Genomic DNA, 21453 nt, shown 5'->3' on the forward strand with positions numbered 1-21453 from the left:
ACGCGAGTGCAGGAATAGGCGGGAGAGGAAGAGTGAGAGCGGGATCAAGACGGGACCCTTTATCCTCCGCCACCCCGGCCGATGTCCTCTTTCCGCTTTCACCCCCTTCCGTCTCCTCTGTAAATCTGATCCTGGAGGCACGCCGGGCTTACCCCGCACCTCTCAGGCGAGATTTTTAAATTTTGTCACGTTCAAGTTTAAACACAGTCATTTGTTGCGATCTCCGCCGCCCCAGCGCCTATGCCTTTTGCCAATGCCGATATCTTGTCTCTTCTCTCTCGCGGACCTTTCTTTCTCTCCAGTCTCATCTTTCTCTCTTATTCTATCACTCGTTTATTACTTCCCTTCTTTCGTTTCATTATCTGTATGCGCGCGTCTATACTTCGATAATTTTTTTTCTACAACACAATGAAAGCACGAGCGCGCCCACGTTTCGATAAAGAATTTACAAAACGAGCAAGTAATTTGATTAATACATGCACGGCGTATTTCCTCTTGTTTTCTCGATATGCTAAAGATTTCATTGTCTAACTACAACTTTTGACATTCTCCATACACTTTTTCTGTACACCGAATGGTTTTTTCGATGTATTAAAACATTATGAAATATAAAAACATTACAGAGGTATTAAAATTTTATATATAAATCAACAAATAATTTTATTGAACTATATAATTAAAATGTTATGTAGATTGCTCAAGCAAAATGGATATTATTGCAATAAGGACTTTTGCAATATTGCAAAAAGTTTGATATTCTAGCAATCAGTTTGAGCGTTTTATATAATTATTTTGATGGCCCAATAAAATTATTTTCATGTGTGTACTTAATTAAATTTTTAAACATTTCAGCAAAACTATTTTTTCTATATATGAAAAATTACAAGAAAAATATAATATCATACGATACATCTTAAAAAGAAAAATAAACAGTAAAAAAATTTAAGACTAATGAGAATCAAAAAGCAGACGGAAGTGCTCTCTCTTTCTCAACGATTAAATTATAAAACCTTAATTACTTATTACACAATATCTTCTTTGTTTTGAATATTTCGGTTCTCTTTGGAATCCTCTTCAGCAAAATATTACATATGATCCTAACTCATAATCGTAACTTATAAATCTTAAAACAAAACAAAATTTAAATTTAATATTAAAAACGTATTACATCATAAAGTCAAGTTCAGATGTTTTAATATGATTCTGCATATATTTATTTATTTATTCATTCATTTTATAGAGATTCATTCGGAATTTTCTACACAACTTAGACATCTATCGATCATTCTTTTATATCTTTCCTCGTATCATCGAAATACGCATCATCGAAAAGCCGAGCACCGGCCTCCCTTTAACAGCAGAAAATTATGCCAATTCAAAATTATAACATCCGCAACCGCGAGCGGATGTAGTTTCGTTTCGCAGCTATTGTTTTTCTGGGGCACGTAATAACGCACGGTGGGTTAAAATCGATCGCGGCCCGAAATCGCATTTCAGTCTTCTTCGTGATCGAGATCGGAGATTAGCTAATTGCAAGCCAAACGACCATACGTTTATTTTGAATTATATCGGATTATAGCGACAAGAATTACGATGTGGCTACACTTTTTGCCTAATAACATAAAATTAAAAGAATTATTTTACAATTGCTGCTATTCTGCGTGTTAAAAGAAAATACGCAAGTAACAGAAAATACTCGCAAAATCTGAAAATATAATATCGTTATGATACGATCAGATAATTTCAATGTCTTTAAATAGAATATCATCATTAAGTCATCGTTTTTAACGGCGAAATAACAAACGATAGCCAAAATAAAAAGCTAGTAACGATTGTGATAATATCGTATGCTTATACTATAATTATAATTAACTACTTCGTACATCATATAATCTCTTTATCATTTTCTGCTGTTTTCGCGTAATAAACATTACAAAGTATCAGCCTAGAAGATATAGTCACTTACGAAATTTTATTTTCTGATATCAGTGATCTCACTATCTAATCTAATCGGCCGCTCTATAAATCAATGACATGTATTTCTAATATCTATTACATCTTCCTATAAAATTGATGAAGTATCTGTAACTAAGCTTTTGCTCTTGACATCCTTTAACTGCAGTAACCTTGTCTATCAGATTCGTGCTAGAAGTCTCTTGATTTTTCGGAAGAGAATGGTCATCTATTACATTCTTGATTTTTCTGTGAATTGTGCTTATTCGATTTATTTTGTGATTTTCTAATCCGCCCAACGAAACAGGAGGACGGAAAGAAAGAAGAGGCGGGCGATCCGCTAAAATAAGAAAAAATAAAGGAAGAAAAAAGAAAAGGGATCGAAGGTCTGAGGAGGAGGAATCGCGATACCATAATATCGCGGTTATACCAGGGTCTGTCTCTTTTCAAATAATTCAAAAACCGGCCGATCGAACATATATTCCTGGGCCGACTCGCAGCTCGTACCGTGTAATTATCGTAGAAGGGCCCAACAGACCCTGAATCGCTGAATGCCCGCAGTGGTGGTCAACCTCGGTCGTACGGCCTTCATTGGATCGATCGTGAATTCGCCAAAGCGCGATCGAAACGCACAAATAACTGATAAAGTCCATTATTATTGATTACTTTAGTAGATGCGATTATTCAACACGATTATTTAGCTTTAACTTCCCAAGTAAATATTACAATATGTTTCTTCGGCAAAACTACGTAACAAGCAATAAAATATATGCGAAATAAATTCAAATTCTTGTCTAAAGTCTATACTTAAAAATTATATACTAACTATATATTAAAATTAAATTTAATTATTAACTATTATTAAAAATTTTAAGAGAATTGGACAGAAATCGACGTATTACATTAAACTGATAAAAGTTTAATGTAATTATAATATATATTAAAGTTTAATAAAATCAAATTATATAAATGATGAAATATATCATTTTAATATAATTAGAAGAGAGAGACGACACGAAGATGAAAAGAGAAGCTTAAAACAGCAACATGACAAGTTCTTATCGACTGGCAGTTTGCCAATGTGCAAAGAGAACTATGCGAATATCCGTGGATCAAGATTGCGCGATTCGCACAAAGCCACAGTGGTACGACCTGTTAGATCATACTATACGTTTGTCCCTTACCTTCTTTACGGGGCGGTGCGAGGATGCAGCTGTGGCTTTCCCCAAGGTTCTCGCGTAGGATACATGCGGACAACGATAGATCGGTACTTTGATTATCCTCGTCGCGCCATCGAGCGATCGATTTCTTTTGCGGAAGCCTTATCGTTATTCCATATCACGATTTCAAATATTCTTCACTCACATTTTTCTTTCTGTTAGATGGATATACAAAATAGAAAAAGAGAAATAATTTTAATACAGATTTTCACCATCATACCTGACAAATTAATGTTCGATAAAATATACAAAAGGCAAAAATGATAATTCTTGACTGTCTGAAGACCACGACATGAAATACCAGTTTCTGTTACTTTTCACGGATTTTTTTTATCTTATCGGATTTCAAGCTTTCTCTAATCACGAAATCTGCCCACAAAAACACCAGCGTTTCTTTATCGTTCTATGTGATCGGCGAAAATATTCCTCCCCCCTCCCCCCTCCCCCCTGTATAGAATTCGTTCTCGAAAAAAATGCGATCATCCAATTTGCGTTCGATTAAATAAGTCTGTCCAATTGATAAAAATCACTGTAGCTTCTCCTTGTCTGTAATATATGTATTAGTATCAGTCTTGAATTTATCAATTAACTATTACCTGATTTATCCAAATTAAGACATTTTTATCCCAACAGTAATTATAACATAGTGAAGGGCAAAATCCTGTTTCCATCCTGTACCATAAGGTACCTACTTTTATCATTTTTAGCTTTCCTCGTCAGAGATGAAATTTAAATATAGCGGTTTACCATTGGGTCCCTCGCTTAAAACGCTTGCACTCGCGTCTTTCCCTGATGTTCCCACGACAATGTGGAACGTATTTGAGAAAAGAAAAAAGATCTAAGAAGGGTTACGGACGAATCGTCATCCTTCGAGAGTTAGTTGGATCAGGAGGACTTCCGGCGCGATAAAAAGTTCTTTTCCTAGTCGTGTTCTAACCCTGGTACTTTTTCCCCCGCTTTTTGGAGGGTGTGCACGTAGGAGAAATATGAGACAGCCGTGTCATTTAGTGACATCAGGTAACGTTTTATAGTGAGTCGATTAACGTCCATGTATACGTATATTTGGAAAACAAAATTAAATAAATGTATGATAAGATTAACTGACCTAATTGAGTTATCTCAATAAAAGTAGGACGATACAATAAATTCTTAAAAGAAATAATTATATATTTTCTTAAAATTTATGTAACTTGTGAAGAACTTTTCAATAATTAATTTATAATAATTAATTTCATTGAAAATTCATCTTTTCGAGTAACTGACTTCTCGCGTAACACCTGCTTTAACGTCTGTTGCCTTGGAAGAATTTCATAGATCCATACGTCTTTCAGAAGAAACGCACGAAAAAAAGGAATTATTAAAAAGATTCTCGTACCATTCGATCATTAAGATTTTCACGCCGTCGTGAAACTCTTTCACTAACATCGGTTGATCGATGAATCCGACCGAGAGAAACCCCTTCACGATGCTCGCCAGCAAATAGTATTGCGATAGAGGAAAGGAGGGTGTGACGAGGAAAGAAAAAATTATCGAGGAATACGAAAAACGGAGAGGTCTTGAAAGAAAAATCGGTTGATCAGTGCACAGTGATGTATAAAGGCGAGAATGATTAATCGTTGCGCAGATCGTTAAGGTGTTCCAAGATTTACTGGAGGATTTACCCTCGGCATTTTTTTTCTTTTTTTTTCTGGTCGATCGTTCTGGGGAGTCATATTTGCCCGGATCGCGGAAGTTCCGGCGCAAATTACCGAAACCGAATCTCCTCGCTTGACGGAAGCGAGATTTACTTAAGTGTTCCGAGTGCAACTTGTGCATTAAATTACGAGGGTCGTCGCCTCCAAACCCACTCTTCAGAATTACCCTACTTCCCATAACCTGTAACGCCGCTCGCATGTTTCCAAGAGTGCGAGAGACAACGCAAAAAAAAGTCGACAAGAAAAGACACCCTTGAGTTTGTCAGTTCGTGTGAAAGCTGAGAAAATTATGTGTCTCCATTTTGGAATTAATTTGTCTAAAGTAATTAGAAAGAAAGAGAGGAGAAGTCGACGGCCAATAACAAGCTATATGATGTAAGTTATTTAAAATAAAATTATGTGTTAATGTAAAACATTATGTGTTTTACATAAAATTGTTTAAAAAAGAAATTACAATATAATTATATAATATTACATAATTTAATTATAATATAATTACATTAATATAATTATTATATTAAGTAATTTATTTTATAAACTGTTTAAATAGTTCATGTTATTGTAAATACTGAATATAATTATCAATATTTTTATAAAAATAATTCTAAATACAAGTAATTATATTTATCATTTATAGAACTTTTTCTATTATAATATATAAATTTGTTTTATTTTAATATTAATATATTATCGTTTAATAGTTGGCCTCTCCTAATTATTGTTGAATTATACAAGCCAGTCGTCGTCATTATTAAATTATCAAACTTTTGACAATATTTCTTATTGAACTGAATAATCCGTAATTACTAATTGTAACTTAAGTGATATACCGTTGAAAATAAAGCACAAAAATAACTGTTAATAAGAAATATTGCAATCGCAAAAATTTATAATTAAATATTATTTCAAAAGAAAATTAAATCTTAATTTGTTCTAGCAATTATTCTATTATTCAGCAGTCGAAAGAGTAAATGTAGAAAAATACATTCGTACGTTTCTCTGCAAAAATTTCTCTCTAGAAAGCACAGATTGGGTTCAATGAACTGTAATCGACATATTTGTAATTCTAAAATTACAGGACGTCCGATAAGTTGGGCCGAATCTCCCGAATGAGGGGCCATGTGCGCGTTTGTGTCTCGAGAATGGTCGAAGAGATCTAATAGAGGGCACGAGATCTTCGAAGTCTGCTGTTTCTCAAGGAGACGCTATCTCATCGCGGGTTTTGCTCTCCAAAAGCCTCTGGGAATTACACTCTGGGAGGATAAAAGTGTTTTTAGCATACACTGCCTGAACTGATACAATGACAAACCACGTTCTGCGGGAGACTGACTTCATCAATAAAAAAGTAAAGTAAAAAGTTCAAAATTAACACATGCAATTAAAATCAAACTGTGTCAAGAATAGTATAATAAATTTACGATACTGCGAAAGATAATTCTCTCCCCTATTTTTCTTTAAAAAACTTTTTTTAATGCAGAACTGAACACGCTGATGTAATCTAAGCCCGCCTTATGGTACACTTTCGAACGACTCGTATCGTTTATGAATTCTTACATGATTCGTACTTTATTCCCCCTTCAGTCTGACACGCGTACGCATTCGGTACTTTCTATTATCTGAATCTATTTTTACGATGACTCCTCCTTTGAAAGCAGTTCCTTTCACGCTCGCTTGTTCCATAGACGACGCTAAGCCGATCGACGATCCCCGAAACAGGATTTTTTTGTCGCGCGTCGTAAGATCTTAAGAATTTCACGCGAGTCACGTTTTGGACGGGAGACTGTCGTGGAGGCGTAGAACCGTGACTTAAGATTTTTCAAATGCGATGGAAGAGAAGACGCGAAATGTTATATGCAAAATATCTGATATTAATATATATCTATCGAATAAATAATCGTAAAGTTTCTCTCATAAGACAAGAAACCATATATCATATTTTCTCATAACACAACTTAACATATACACGTATATTTAAATTTTTATTAAACGTTTCATAAATATTAAAAATGTCATAAAATAGATACATGATCTAGATACATGTATAAAGGTACATTTTGTGTATCTAATCTATATCTGAGGTACATTCGAGTATTTGTATCTATATCTAGATAAAAAAACACAGCATATGAATTGATTTTCAGATGCATTTTTCAGATATATTTCCTCAGCATAGACATAATTATATGTGATTGTCGATTGATTCCATTCCGTAGAAAAAAAGCAACTTTGCTGTTACAAAATTCTATAACATGATTGGTCTTTTTCTTAATTTCTCACAGGATCTAAATGCAAATCATTAAAGTTATATTAAAGAATTTTACAGTTATACAGTTGCTTTTTGTGCTGAACGCAGTGATCTTAGATTGTAGAATTTCTAATGTATAGTTAAGCTAGAAACACAATGCTTGAAGTATTTTAAATTTGTAAAATTATGATGAATAATATCGTCTTATAATTCTTATCGACGAAGAGTCTTGACGTTCAATGTATGAATAGTTTTATAACGTTGCGATGATCATTATACCAAAAAGTATAATGACATCTTGTTACTAATCTTTGGATGACTGCATATTGTCATTAATTTTGGAGCATTGATAAGAATTCAAATCAGGATCGAAATGTTTGCGTGTTTGATATGTTTATTTGAATAAATTATTTGTACATTGTCACCCAGTGTTTGCTCGAATAGGCATTAATTGATTGTATGAATTTATCTCCACCGAGCTATAATACTTAATCTATTAATTATATATATTTTTATAATTTTTTATATTTTATTCTTTTTCAGAACTATCATTATTATAAATTTTCAATAAATATTAATAGCTGTTTCAATAGAAAAGAATTGTAAAATTAGTTTTTATTCGAGTAGTGCCGATTTCTGTTCTAGATGTACTGTTCTTCTCGTATTGAGGAGAATCATAACTTTAAATGGAATAAAGTGGATATATTAGATGTAGAGCCTTCATATAATAAAAGGTTGATATCTGAAATGGTCCATATTAAAAAACAGAAACATGGAATAAATAGACAAAATGATACGGAGTCTTTGTTGGAATTGTATTCTGACATTATACATTCTCTTTCTCCTTCCTAATATCTTTTCTCCTTTTTTCTCCCCTATTTTGCCGTTTTTCGTTCTCGATAATGTTTTTCTGCTTGACATTTCGTTATTTGACATCGTGCAAGTCAGATGCTTGTTACCTTTGCAAATTTGCTTATAATAACTTATTAAATAAAATGACTATTATATTGTACATGAAATGAACAATCTACATGTTTTTTTCTCGTTGTGTATTATTGGATTATCTTAACATATTTACTAAAGTACATTATCATATTACTAATTTTTATGTAATTAATATTAATTCTTTTTGTTCACTTACTTTTCCAGAATATTCTTATGACTTTGTTAATTCTTGATAAAAATGACACGCAGCGTATTACACAGAATGAAAAATTTGATATTAAGGAAGTGTAAATAATAATATTGTAAGACTATGTACAGATTTTTAATTTAGAACGATGTTTATATTATTTTAAGATTACATTGAAAATGACTCGATTGGAGTTGAAACGTTTGTTTATTATAATTGTTTTCTATTAAAAAACGTAAAAAATATTTGTGGTTATAATTTCAAAAATATGAAAAAAAGAGCATAAAGAACCACAGCACAAGTTATAGTTTGTGATATTTAATTATTCTTGCATTACAAATTACAATAAAAACATTAATGTTTTGTATTAATTTTGTTTATTTAAATTAAAATTCTTTTATACGTTATTGGCTCTTTGCCCTTCTTGTATACTACCTTTTCTTATGTATAAAATTATTTTATATCAACTACAAACAAAAATTCGCGACGCGACGCGTGAAATATAAAACTGTTAGTTTAATATCGTTTAATATATACAACTGTCTATATTTCCTTTAGAAATCAGTGCGATTATTATAAATTTGCAATTTGCACATGCAGTGTTTATAATCGGCTATTATCGGCTACACTACATTTCATTCATTTCGTATGTAAACTTATATATATAAACTATTATTAAACAAATTTAATAATATGCAATTAAATTAATTAAAATACAATTTCCATATTTTATAAAAAAATTACAGAATTTTAATTTTACAAATATAAAATAATAAAAATAATAATAATATACAAATTGTACAATCGCTGAAAAAGTGTAGCCGAAAACCGATTAATTAAATTAAAATGAAGTACTTACCATATTTCACTCTCGATGTCCACCGACGCATTTTCCGCTGTAATTATGTTCACAATTGCACCCGAAAGTGGTTCAGAAATGTCCTTACATTATCCCATATCGATAATGTCTCACATAATACATTCATGATGCAAAATTCAAGGAATTACAAATTTAACACATTTACATATTTTAATATATAATAATTCACGAACTTGCTAATTATTATTGAGTATTTAACGTAAAACAAAATTTGAAAGTTTTCAGAAAGCAAGATAAATTTCTATTAATTGTTATTGTTTATTAAAAAAAATTTTGTACGTATTATAACTTTTATAAATTATAAAAAATATTTTTTATTTAAATAAAAAGTATATGTAAGAAAAATTGATTCCATGCTATTAATCAAATTATTCATGGAATTATAATTACATAATTTATTATAAATAAAGTCGGAAAAAGTATTTCAATAAAATAGTTCAATTATAAATGTTACTATTATAGTATTATTTGGAGATAACAGAGTTGGGTAAGTTAACTGTTTTTTTAAACTTTAAGTTAAAGTTAATCTTAAAAATTTAACTTAACTAAGATATCAGTTATCCCATAATAAAATTAATTGAATTGAAAGTTAATAAAAAAAAGTAAGTAAAAAGTTAAAAGTTAAATTTGTTTCATCTCTTCAGGATTTCAGTCTTACGAAATTTTTATCGGATATTTTTCTTCGAAAGCTGTTGAAAACGAATCGAAATGGTTAATTTTAAAAAAGTTCAATTAAAAGTTAATAGTTACTAACAAAATGTAACTAAATTAAATTAAAAGTTAAGTTTAAAATGTAACTAAATTAAATTAAAATTATTTAACTTTTTAACTTTTTAACTTAACTTCTAATTTTTTAAGTAAGCTATCCAATTCTGGAAAATAATTTTGTTTTTTAAGAAAGATTTTCTAATTTTTTTGTTTCCTCTTTAAAAATATACAAAAATCTACATACTAAATCTACATACTAATCGCACTGATTTCAAATAACGATTTCGGCGAGAAAAAACCATCACCCGTACCCTAAATTTTACTCACTCATACAGCTCACTCAGGATCGGCCTCATTTTCGCATTCGGATCTATAACAAAAATATAATGTTGTTAACGAAATTTAAGTTTCATAAACATATTATATATACACATATACCTAATTTTTAATATATTAAACTTGTAAAAATGTGTTAAAATTGTAATTATTTATACATAATTTAGAGATTGTGTATAATACAGTTATAATAATTTTAAAGAATATATTTAAAATTCTAAAATTTTATTATCATCATATAACATATTAAAATAAATATTTACCTTCGAGCCAATCCTGTTTAGCCCGAATCTCGGACCGCAATTATCAAATATGCATCCATGTTTATATCTGAAATAATAACAACAAATAATCGTATCAATTAAAATTAACGACTTAATAAAATACTAAGTAAAATCGAATGTTACGATATAAATTTACTGCGATCAACTGAATATTTCTAAAATATAAGAACATTTTATCTTAAATTTAGCATACAATGTTATCAGAAAAATTAGCCGAATTAATCACAATCATAAGTTCTAAACAAGTAAATATTTGGAAATATTAAATTAAACATAAAATTATGTAGAATCACTATCTTTCATTTCATTTAAACAAAAAATATATGATATATATATATATATATATAAAATAGAAATCACATAATTAGTCAAATAAAATTACGATGTTAACAAACGTGCACGATATCAATGACGCGATACGCTACGAGAACTACAACGGTTACATACCCACGCACAATCATGCTTAGAAACACAGGTTTTAAGACCATGGCAGGGTGTACAGCTGTTACGTGCGGCAGCTGATAGAAGAAAGGGGTTAAGGACCCCGGTACATTCGTGGAGGAGAAGAGAGGAGTCGCAACACGCGGAGCAAGGGATCTTGACGAAGTAGGACCGTCGCGAGGAAGGACAAGGAGGTGGTTCTTTCCGCGAGACCATTCACGATCCCTAAGCAACCCCACGAAAAGGGTCTCTCGTCTCGCTCTTCTGGTCCTGGGCCCTTCGCGATTTCTGGATTTCCGCGTCTTTAGTAACCCGAGAACCGAAAACAGTTAGGCAGGTAGCGAGAAGGAACGAAAAAGTAAGCGAGCCAACGGCGAGAGGGAAGGGACATCGTACCCTTCCAGTACGTAAGAACCCTTTGAAGCAGCATGCAACCCTTGAATGGCGAGCGATCTTTGCGATTACAACAGAAAAAAAATTGTGCGAGATGACATCTCGTGCTCTCCCCCCTTTTTTATTCCCCACTCCCCGTTCGCCTATTCTCCTTTCTTCCTCCCGCGACGCCAACTTCTTCCAGAATGACGGAACCCCGCCGTTACCTGACTACCAGAAAATACCAGCTGTATTTTCTCTAGAGATTTTCGGATCGCGTCACCGTTCCTCATTTCTCCCTCCTTCGCGGCTGATGTGATATGTCTCTCTCTTAACTTAATTTCTTTCTCTTTTTCTCTCGCTCTGATCGGTGAGCGCTATCTCGGGCCAGAGTCTGGTTTACGAGCTCACGGCTTTTGATCGAGTTTGACGCTAGATCTTGATACTGTCTGCGAACAGTCGCTGATCCTGCCTCGGTGTCGGTTTCGCGCTGGTATTGTTGATCAAGTTTATACAAACGACAAAGAATATCAGGATTGTAACGATTGCTCAAGGAAAAAACGAGTTGTTGATTTAAATATCTAGAAATTTAGGTAGATATAGTTGCAGATCTGAAAATAATTTTATTGGAATATCAAAATATTTATGTAGTAAACTCAAGCATAATAAACAACACTGCAAAAAAATGTTGATTTTCTAGGAATCAACTTGAGCGACCTTTATAATTATTTTGATAAACCAACAAAATTATTTTCAAATCTGTAACTATCTAGCTAAATTTCTTAGATTAAATTAAATGTTTTGCTTAAGTATCTAAATATTATATATATAGATATTTAAGCAAAACCTTTCCATTGCTTAAAATATTCTATTATTATAATAAGCAATGTTAAATTAAACATTTAATTTAAAACATGCAAAAAATAGCGTAAAAAAAATGTAAAATGGACTTTATTTTTGTTCCTATAGTGTTTTAAAAATTTACGTTTGCATTGTTTAATCTTCTTATGAAATGCAATGATATTTTACAGAAGATTTTAAATTCACGAATATTCTGCTGTATTATATTCCTCGTTTTATTTACGTTTGTTTTTTGCCACGCGAGGGAGACAACGGGTGGGCTTTTTAGCGATAGAATTCTCTTCTTTATTTAAATCCCGCCACTTTATTTGAGCCTTTGATGCTTCGTAAAAAAACGCTAGAAAAGTTGAAAGTCCCGTACCTTTTTCCCAGGACTCAGGTATATGCCCGCGGTTCTAGCCAGGCACCCGATGGATACCTAGGGGGTTCCTCACTTAAATCCAGGATCTTGTCTCTCTATTTGAATAAGATTCATCCTGTTTATCATTTTCTACGATTTCACCCCTCTGCGCCGCGGTAAAGGCCTCACCCTTTCGCCCGCGACGCACGTTGCTTCGGGTACGCGCATTATACGTAAAAATCTTTTCCCAAGGGGTGAAATAATCACCCCTTCTCGCACTTTTACCCCTTCAGTCGTCAGTTTCAGACGTCAAATTAGAATTTTGTACGGACCGGTTGGATGAAAATTTGATTTTCACCTGGTACCCGTTCCCCATTCGAGTCCCTTTTTCCCTATACTACCCCTTTCTTACTATTGTTTGCGGCCACGTTTATGCTTTTCTTCTTAGCAATCGTTCAACGATGCACATATTTCCGTTGATATTACATAATTTCTTTTTTCATACGAATACATGGTTGAAATATAGATTTAAAAACCTAAATGGCTCTTACATTTCCAATCACATTAGTCCTTACGGAATTTGATTTTTATGAATTTGAAATTTTATTTGATTAAAATTTGAATTTCTTGCCGTTTTTCAAAAGTGCTGAAACACCTTGACAATTCGTCGATCGAACACCCTATTTCTGTTTTTCTGTTCTCATCGATTCCATGATAGAAAAAAATCATCGATTAAAACCCGTTTTCGAAGAGAAACGTAGAAATTCGTCGCAGCGAGGGTCTCGCGACCTTTCCATAAAAAAAATCCGTCTCCTCTCGGAAGCGAATGATCGTGTCTCGGGCCCCTGACGCACAAGATGACAAATGGATTTCTGGACTCGATCGCAACCACTCGAAACCAACTCGGCCAACGCTGCTCTCGCCGTTTCCTTGAGCGTCGCCGAATTTGATCGATGGAGAGGCGCGATCACGCGTGGAAAATTCGCACCGCGCGATCCGCGCATCACACCGTATGGGCTTTCATGAGCATTCGTCGTACGTATCACAGAGCTAGCAAAAATCCGATTGCAATGAGAGATCGACGGGATGAGAAAACTGCGAGTCCTGTTACCTCTTTTTTTTCTCCCTGCCTCTCTCGCTTCGCATGGTCGGACTATTTATTTTCGGTGTGTCAAAACGAGTGACTGATGACGCCACGATGCTAATTCCATCATGTGGGAACTGATCGTTACCAGATCTCATCGCTGTGAATAAAAACCGCGTACAAATAAGAGAGTCGACCGCCAGAATATAGAATTGGAAAAAGTCAGGGCAACGATGCGCGTCCGATTTCTTGGAACAACGGGGACAATGGGTTGTAAAACGTTTCAGCGACTCTACTATTAATGGAGCAGTTATGTTATATATGTTAAAGTAGAACAAGATAGGCAAGTATAATTTTGCCTCTCCATCCATCAAGTTTGAGATCATGATATCAACTTTTAAACGCAATGAAAATAATTATTAAAATTTAATAGTATAATTTATACAAATTATTTTTGTTCCATTTGTAAATAACATTCGGGTTATATTACACATCAAAATAAAACGAAACAGACAAGTATTGTATAATTTCTGCTTTACTTCTATCCATCAAGTTTGATTTAAGATCAAGTTTTAAGATCAAATTTCATAATATCAAGTTTTAAGCAATGAAAATAATTAAAATTTGATGATATAATTTATACGAGTTATTTTTGATCCAGGAATTTGTAAAAACAATCATGTTATATTACATATCAGAATAAAACATATAATTTTTATTTTGCCTCTATCCATTAAACATTTAAGACTATGATATTAACTTTTTAAACTACAATAAAAATAATTATTAAAATCCATCATTTATATAAATTATTTTTTCTAGGAGTTCATAAAAACAATCGTCCACGATTCTTTTTCCGCCATTCATGCATTCGCGTGATTGTGCACGTTATAGAAGAAAAGGAAACGCTCGATTACTCGGTGAATAGTAAAATGATTGTGATTTCTATAAAATGCTGGCCATTCGTATCAGTTCTTTTTCCCCTCGTTCGTCCAATAGTGCGCGAAGAGAAAAATAAAGGACGAAAAGAGGAACGCGCGGAGAAACCTCAAAATCAAATATTGATTCTCGGTTATGCGCGTAGAGCGTCACGCGATGCCGGACCGCCTTTATTAAGTGATTACTCTCATTAGCTTGCACGCGATGCGCTTTGTAGCGGTCATTACAAGCCGATGGGACACAAAATGGCCATTCTCCTTTTTTGTTCCGATACAAACATTTGTATTCGTCACCTTGTTAGATGCACGACAGTGGTTGACAGCGGAATTTTTATTGAATAATTATAAAAACAAAAAGTATTGATCCAATTAGCGTGAACAATGTATGTGTTATTAATAACGAATGCAATCACGTTCCGTAATATTTTTTTCGCGTTATAATATCCATTGTGCTTTTTTTGTCCCGCTATTTTCTATGCAAATGGCTGTCCTCAAATGATACAACAAAAGTTGTAACGAACAAAGAAAATCCCTTGCAATTCCATTACAAGGGTGTCGATACAGTATGCATTATTGCTCGATCGCACAATGTTATTGATAATAATATCGATTAAAAATATTAACAACTTATGGAATTTATATTGGATTTAAATAATGCCGTTGATAATCGCGACGTGACGATAAACAAATTGTTTCTGCTTGATTCTCAAATGTAACACGATACGGACCACAAAGCAAGAACGAATATTTACATAAAATTCAAACAACGATGTTTGATACATGAATCAAATGACAAGGTGAAGAAATGCCCCAGAAATACGACCTCTTTAACAAGACATCAAACGTGGCCGCTTGAATCACAGTGAGTCTAAATTAATGATCTTGCAGAATATTTTATGGTTAAAGAAAGAATAAAATCGTGTTTCTTTCTCTCCACTAATTGTAAGTCTACACGCAGTACGCAAGTCATTCGGTCATGAACCGATGAACGTCACCGAAAAGGAGAAAAGTGACGGTTCGAATTTGAAGAGTTCATCGATCGACCCGCGGACCGATTAGCCCGAACAGTTAACTAGCGCCAACGCCAGTCGCGGTCAGCTTTTTGTATCGCGGTTTTCACCGACGTTTATTTCGCCTTCTCTCCTATTCTCTTCTTCTTCCTCCTTATCCTCCCCCTTTCCCCAACAATCAACCGACAAACGATTCGTCCATTTGCTCGTCATGGTTTGAATTCTTCCCGACCGACCGACCGGACGACGAACCGGCCATTTGGAATTCGATCAGAAATACTTAAGTTGGCGTCTGCTGAGCTTTCCTTCATTCCCGGCCACCCTCCTCGTCCGTCTCTTTCGCGGCAAAGTTCTCCCAAGACCAGTAAGTCACCAATCGGTCCCTATCAATCGGTTAAGCGCGCCGCTCGACATCGGGTGGGCGAGCTTTTAATCTTCTATATTATTAAATTCATATGTCAAATTATATCCAATTTGTGTTTTAATCATTTCTATCTACAGGTCGATATGTACTTACTCAATATGTCGTTAATTTAATAAATCAATATTTTAACTCCAAAAAAATCAAATTTTCTCTCAAATTTAATTTATTATTTACTAAGTTCATATTATATATATATTAATAACACCGTTTATTGGAAACTAGCAACAATAATGAATTGATTTATATCTTGACACATGGAAGTTAAAAATACACAATGTTATATAATTTAAGAAATTGGGTTACCATTGTTTCTTTGATATTTAATAGTATACCGACTCGCGACGATCTCAAAGATTCTCGAAAGAATTTAAATTCCAATAGACATATTAAACTAGCTAAAAGTGATTTATGGATGCCAGATTATGAAGGTCCACTATGAAAACAAATGCATGCCATCATTGTTTCCGTTTAATTCGCTTTTGAATTTGAAACCGAAAAAAGCTATGTTAAAAACAATTATATTTTTCGATTTAGTTAGAGATTTTTCAAAAAATTAATAAAGAAATATTTGACAAAATACTCGAAAAAAATAGACTCGACGTCCTTATTTTTTTTTTATTTTGTTAGAATATTTGATAAATTTTTTAATATATATGTCAAAGGAATTAATTTAACACATTGTACGAAAATTCTGTCTGTTGGATTATAGCGTAATTAGGAAGCACAGAACGTTATTTATTGCAACGAGGAGTATATATATTCACATCAAATGGAACCGCCTACTTTAAGAGTCTTGGCATTGAATATTCTTAGGATACACATGGCAGCTTATCATTATATATAATCATCGCGTAATGATTGATCGTTTCCACCGTGATCAGAAATTCTTATATGTATATATACTGGATTTACATCACGTAGCTGTTTGAACAAATGTTAAAAGAAATTTCTTAATACCCAATGATTGCGATTACTTTTGTTCAGTTCATCGAAAATTATTTTTTGTTTAAAAAGTTGCTTTAAACTTTCGACAAAAGGTGAATGCGATAGATTATGCACGTATGTACATAATCCTTTGAAACGCCGCGTTATGTTTCTATAATCTCGATATGGAATTCCGTTTGATAAACCAGTCGCGATGAGACACTTTCATATCTCACTTTGCACAACCAAAGAACCGTTAAAAGATTAGGAACGCCATCTAGCAAATTGTCAATTATAATTCTACAACCATTGCTTAGATGGGCCTATAATCGTTGGCGTTTATGATTCTATTTAAGGTCTGGGACTACCAGCATCCGGTATAGCTCTACTTCTTACCATCATGTAGAGCGCCACGTTAACGGCGCTCTGCAGGAATAGCTTACCCCGCTGCAGTTGGCAGGAATTCGAACTTTATTTTAATTACATTCATCTGATGCACAAACGATCTTTATTACAAATAAAACTAGGCAATTAAAAAATTCTGACGCAGCTTCAAATATTGTATTTATTATAAAAAATCTGTTATATATTGAGAAAATATCGACAAGAGATAACTGATCATTTGGTTAATCCAACCATATCACGATAATATCATTGATCTGCAACAATTACACTATTAATTTACTATTAAAATAAAGATAAGAAGTTGACAAATCTATCACAAATAATTGATAAATTTATATCTATGTATAAATTAAGAATGATTTTATTGTTATCTTCTCTATTAACGTTATCTTCTCAGTTTTCTTAAAATTTCCATTTTTATTGCAACCATCCATCAGCTATTTTATTGCACGCCTTAAGAATGTCAAGTAAGAATGATCACCACTCTCTCGTCTAGTCCAAAAGTTTTTGTTGCGAAGAGAAGTATCATGTAACGGACGTTATAAAGTAGCGCAATACGCCGTTGTTTCTGCAACATATATCTGGTAAATCGTGAGATGGGAGCAAACGTTTGCGCTTATAGTCCCGTGGGAGAGAGCAACATGTCTGTCTGTTGCTCGAGAAACTTCGTTGAAAGAATCCAACTAATACTTTCAACGCCATAATTACAGTCGACACGATTCATACAGCGGTTTCGACGTCCCGAGGGAAAGTTTGCCCCGATGCGGTGAGACGAGGATAAGAAGCAGCCCTTGAACAAACGAGACGACTCTTTGACCTCCGAAGAAGTCAAAGAGTACATCTACTCTCCCGACAAAAGAGGTTGTACAAAAGAGGAAAAAGAAGAAAAACAACAACAGTCCTACGTCGATCTCTCTACCAGTTCTTCTCTAAAAGGTAGGTCGAGGATCTCCACATGAACTCTCTTTCAACAATCGGAAGTCATCAAAAGTCTGTGGATGTGAAACCTGAATGTGAAGAAGTGGACAGAGGAATCTTGATAAAAAGAGTAAACTCTTAATCATTTTTTAATCAGAATAAAGATTGTTCTAAGATTTCGTAGAAATTAATGAAAACTTGCTTGAAAACTTACAATGAAAATAATTAATTCTTCTAATTATGAAAGGGAGAAACTGGCAAGACAGTTTGCAAAACTCTCCTTATGCATAATCTCCTGCTCGAATTTGTATCTCTAACCTAGCTCTCACATGGCTAATTTCAGAAATCCCATAGCAGTTCACGCGTAATGTCAGCTTCCGAATTAGACGCGAGCTTGGACTTTATATTAGCTTGGTGCGATGTTCTTGATTAAATATGGGACGATGCGCCAATCTCATGGGAGAAAGCCACGGATCTTTTAAATGAGAGAGAGAAGGGGGAGAGAAAGGGGAAGGAAAGAGAGGGGGAGAAAGAGAGAGAAATGAGGAGAGAGAGAGAGAGAGAGAGAGAGAGAGAGAGATGGGAAAGAGGGGAGAAGGTTAGCGGAAGGTCACAGTGCGAAACCTCTGGTTTATTTCGAATCGATCGCAAGGCTCGAGGGTGCTCGGACTAATTCGGCTCGCATCGGCGATTCAAAACTGTTCGATTCGTAAAATAACCGCATCACCCATCTCATGCGATAAACACGGCGAGGCTACTTTTTCATCCCTTCTTTCACTCTCCCTTTCCACAAGACCGACCCTTCCGCGTATAAACGCGGTCAGAGATGCGCGAGGGTGGCATTGCGCGTACCAAGAAATTTGGATCCCTCGATCAATACTGCGTCTACTCTGCCTCAGCATCGCCAAATATGTGTGATATAAAAATGTTATCCCAACCAATTTTTTGGCATCTAAATTCTCAAAATTTATATATTCTTCTCTCTCTCTCTCTCTCTCTCTCTCTCTCTCTCTCTCTCTCTCTCTCCCCCTTCCTTTCTCTGCATTACCAAACATTTTATCTACTTAAAATGCATTTTACCTAAAGAACAGCAAATTCCTTTTTATAAAGTCCTTACTCCTTATTATTAAAAATTCTATCTCATCTCAACAATTATGCTAAGAAAACGCTTGTGAATGACAAGTACGCGTACCACTGGTAGAAAATAAAAGAGATAGAGCATCTTTAAACAATTTCCATCTCTAGAATAAGGGTTCATTATGCGAAGTAAAAGAACTGTCCGCACAGGTTCATCGCGTAACCAAAATAGTTGGAACCGACGGAGTTGGACTACTCCGTTCTTGCGCGGAACTCGGAAACGACTAAAAAAAGACTATGTCACAAATACTATCCTATGAGAATATAATCAAAACGGTAATATTTAATTCCCGTCAACTTCTCGTATAAATCTCAGACACCTTCGCGCGCAACGAATTCCAGGGAAGATTTACATCGATCTCGCCAAGAATTCGCCCTTATTGAGTACAAACTGTCAGAGGATAAGAGAAAAGAATTTTATTACTCTGAATTTTATTGAATCTTTTCACATCTATTTTATTCCAACAATTTGTACTATTAAATGTAATAGCACAATTACATTATTCAATACTTGATTCATACTTGATTAAATTCTTAAATTATGCAGTATTAATACGGAAAATCTATATTCCGTATTAATAGACAGTAAGGAAAAATATTACAAAATCAATTACGAGTTCTACCTGCATTAATGCTAATATTGATAAAACAAAAGACTCAAAGGCTCTTCGGTACATTAAAGCGAATCAATACATTTCCATTAAATTCCCAATTGAATAAGCGCAGAATAATTCTTAACATTTATCAGGTAATAATTTTCTGATCAATTCACCTCGTTCTGGATAATGTTTCTCATCCCGAAGGACTGGTATGCGAATCAGTATCCCGAATCCATATTTCTAGATTGTATTCCGTAACAACGACGCTCCTCTCGATTACTTCTAAAATTGCTGGAAGTTACGCCGTGGTCGATTGACGAAAAAGATCTGGTTCATGATAGCAACACGAAATCGAAATCGTAAAAATAAAGGGATCGCAGGTTACGAATATAATCGTATCCACCGAATTTAATCCCATAACTCGACCCGTCTGAAGGCATACTCTTTGTAATATTAAAAAATAACAGAAAATCGGACAGAAAAATATCCGAATAGTTTGCGTGCGAAGAAAGTAAGAAAAAAATATGTAAAAAATATTTTAATGCAGTTACATGAGTAATACACGGAAAACATACTTTTCTAAAGTACATAAAAATTTAGCTAGATATAAATCTTTATAAGATAAAAATAATTTTGTTTAAACCATCGAAATAATTATGAAAGACACTAAAACTGGTTGGTAGAATGTTAAAATTTTTAATAGCATTGTTTCAACGCTTAACCTTTACAAGAAAACCACTATAATGATGCTCGATATCAGTGTCATAATTTAAGGTAATTAGAATTGCAATAAAATAAAATAAATTATAACATATCTTACTCAAGGAAAGCTACAAGATTTAAAAAATGGTCCTTTAAAGATTAAGAGAATTCTACATAATTATTTTGATAATTCAATAAAATTATTTTCAAATTTGTAAAAATCTAACTAATTTTAAATTTTTATATACTTCATAGCAAGATCGTTTTTTCCGTATAAATCAGAATTGTATAAGACATGTCAAACATATTCGTATGAGACATTGATCGGTATTGATTCTAGACGTAATATCGGGCATGGAATATCGAAAAGACGTAGAATAATCTGGGATGCAACGGTATGGATAATATTCCATATATATAAGGATTATCCTTCCTGATCGTCGAATAAATACAATAACGTTTGTCCGGCACGGGCGTTCCGCGAATTGCTCGCGCGTACGCAGTTGATAAGCGCGCGGATTATAAAATATTTTATTTACGGACGATGCTCTCCTTTCTGCGAGAATTTTTCCGCGGCATGTCGCCTATTGCGGAGTATTCACCGTGCAACATCCGTAATCCAAAATCGATGCACCGCTGTTCCAATGTGAGTTTAACGCCCCGTGACCGTGGTGTTACGACGATATCGGACAGCGTAATCCTCGTGATTTCAAATTTAGAAGGATCGTCAATTTGATACGTTCTCGCGCACATACACACACACACACACACACACACACACACACACACACACACGCACGCACGCACACGCACACACACGCACAACACACACACACAACACATATA

At 33.9% G+C, this 21453-nt stretch overlaps 1 protein-coding gene across 1 annotated transcript in view; it reads right to left on the bottom strand.

The window, feature by feature from the left end:
• Nucleotides 1-9495: 9495 nt before the first annotated feature.
• The window catches only part of LOC147907603 (uncharacterized), a 46588-nt gene continuing 34630 nt past the window's right edge, over nucleotides 9496-21453 (bottom strand). Inside the window, exons 4-5 of the mRNA XM_087412507.1 lie at nucleotides 10432-10498; nucleotides 9496-10202 (exon numbers count right to left, since the gene is read on the bottom strand). Of these exons, the coding sequence (XP_087268633.1) occupies nucleotides 10185-10202; nucleotides 10432-10498 (85 nt within the window). The 3' untranslated portion in view covers nucleotides 9496-10184. The remainder of the gene's footprint in view (nucleotides 10203-10431; nucleotides 10499-21453) is intronic.

Source organism: Acromyrmex echinatior, chromosome 13 (assembly GCF_024713525.1).
Source record: "Acromyrmex echinatior isolate Ae372 chromosome 13, ASM2471352v2, whole genome shotgun sequence".
Lineage (NCBI taxonomy): Eukaryota > Metazoa > Arthropoda > Insecta > Hymenoptera > Formicidae > Acromyrmex > Acromyrmex echinatior.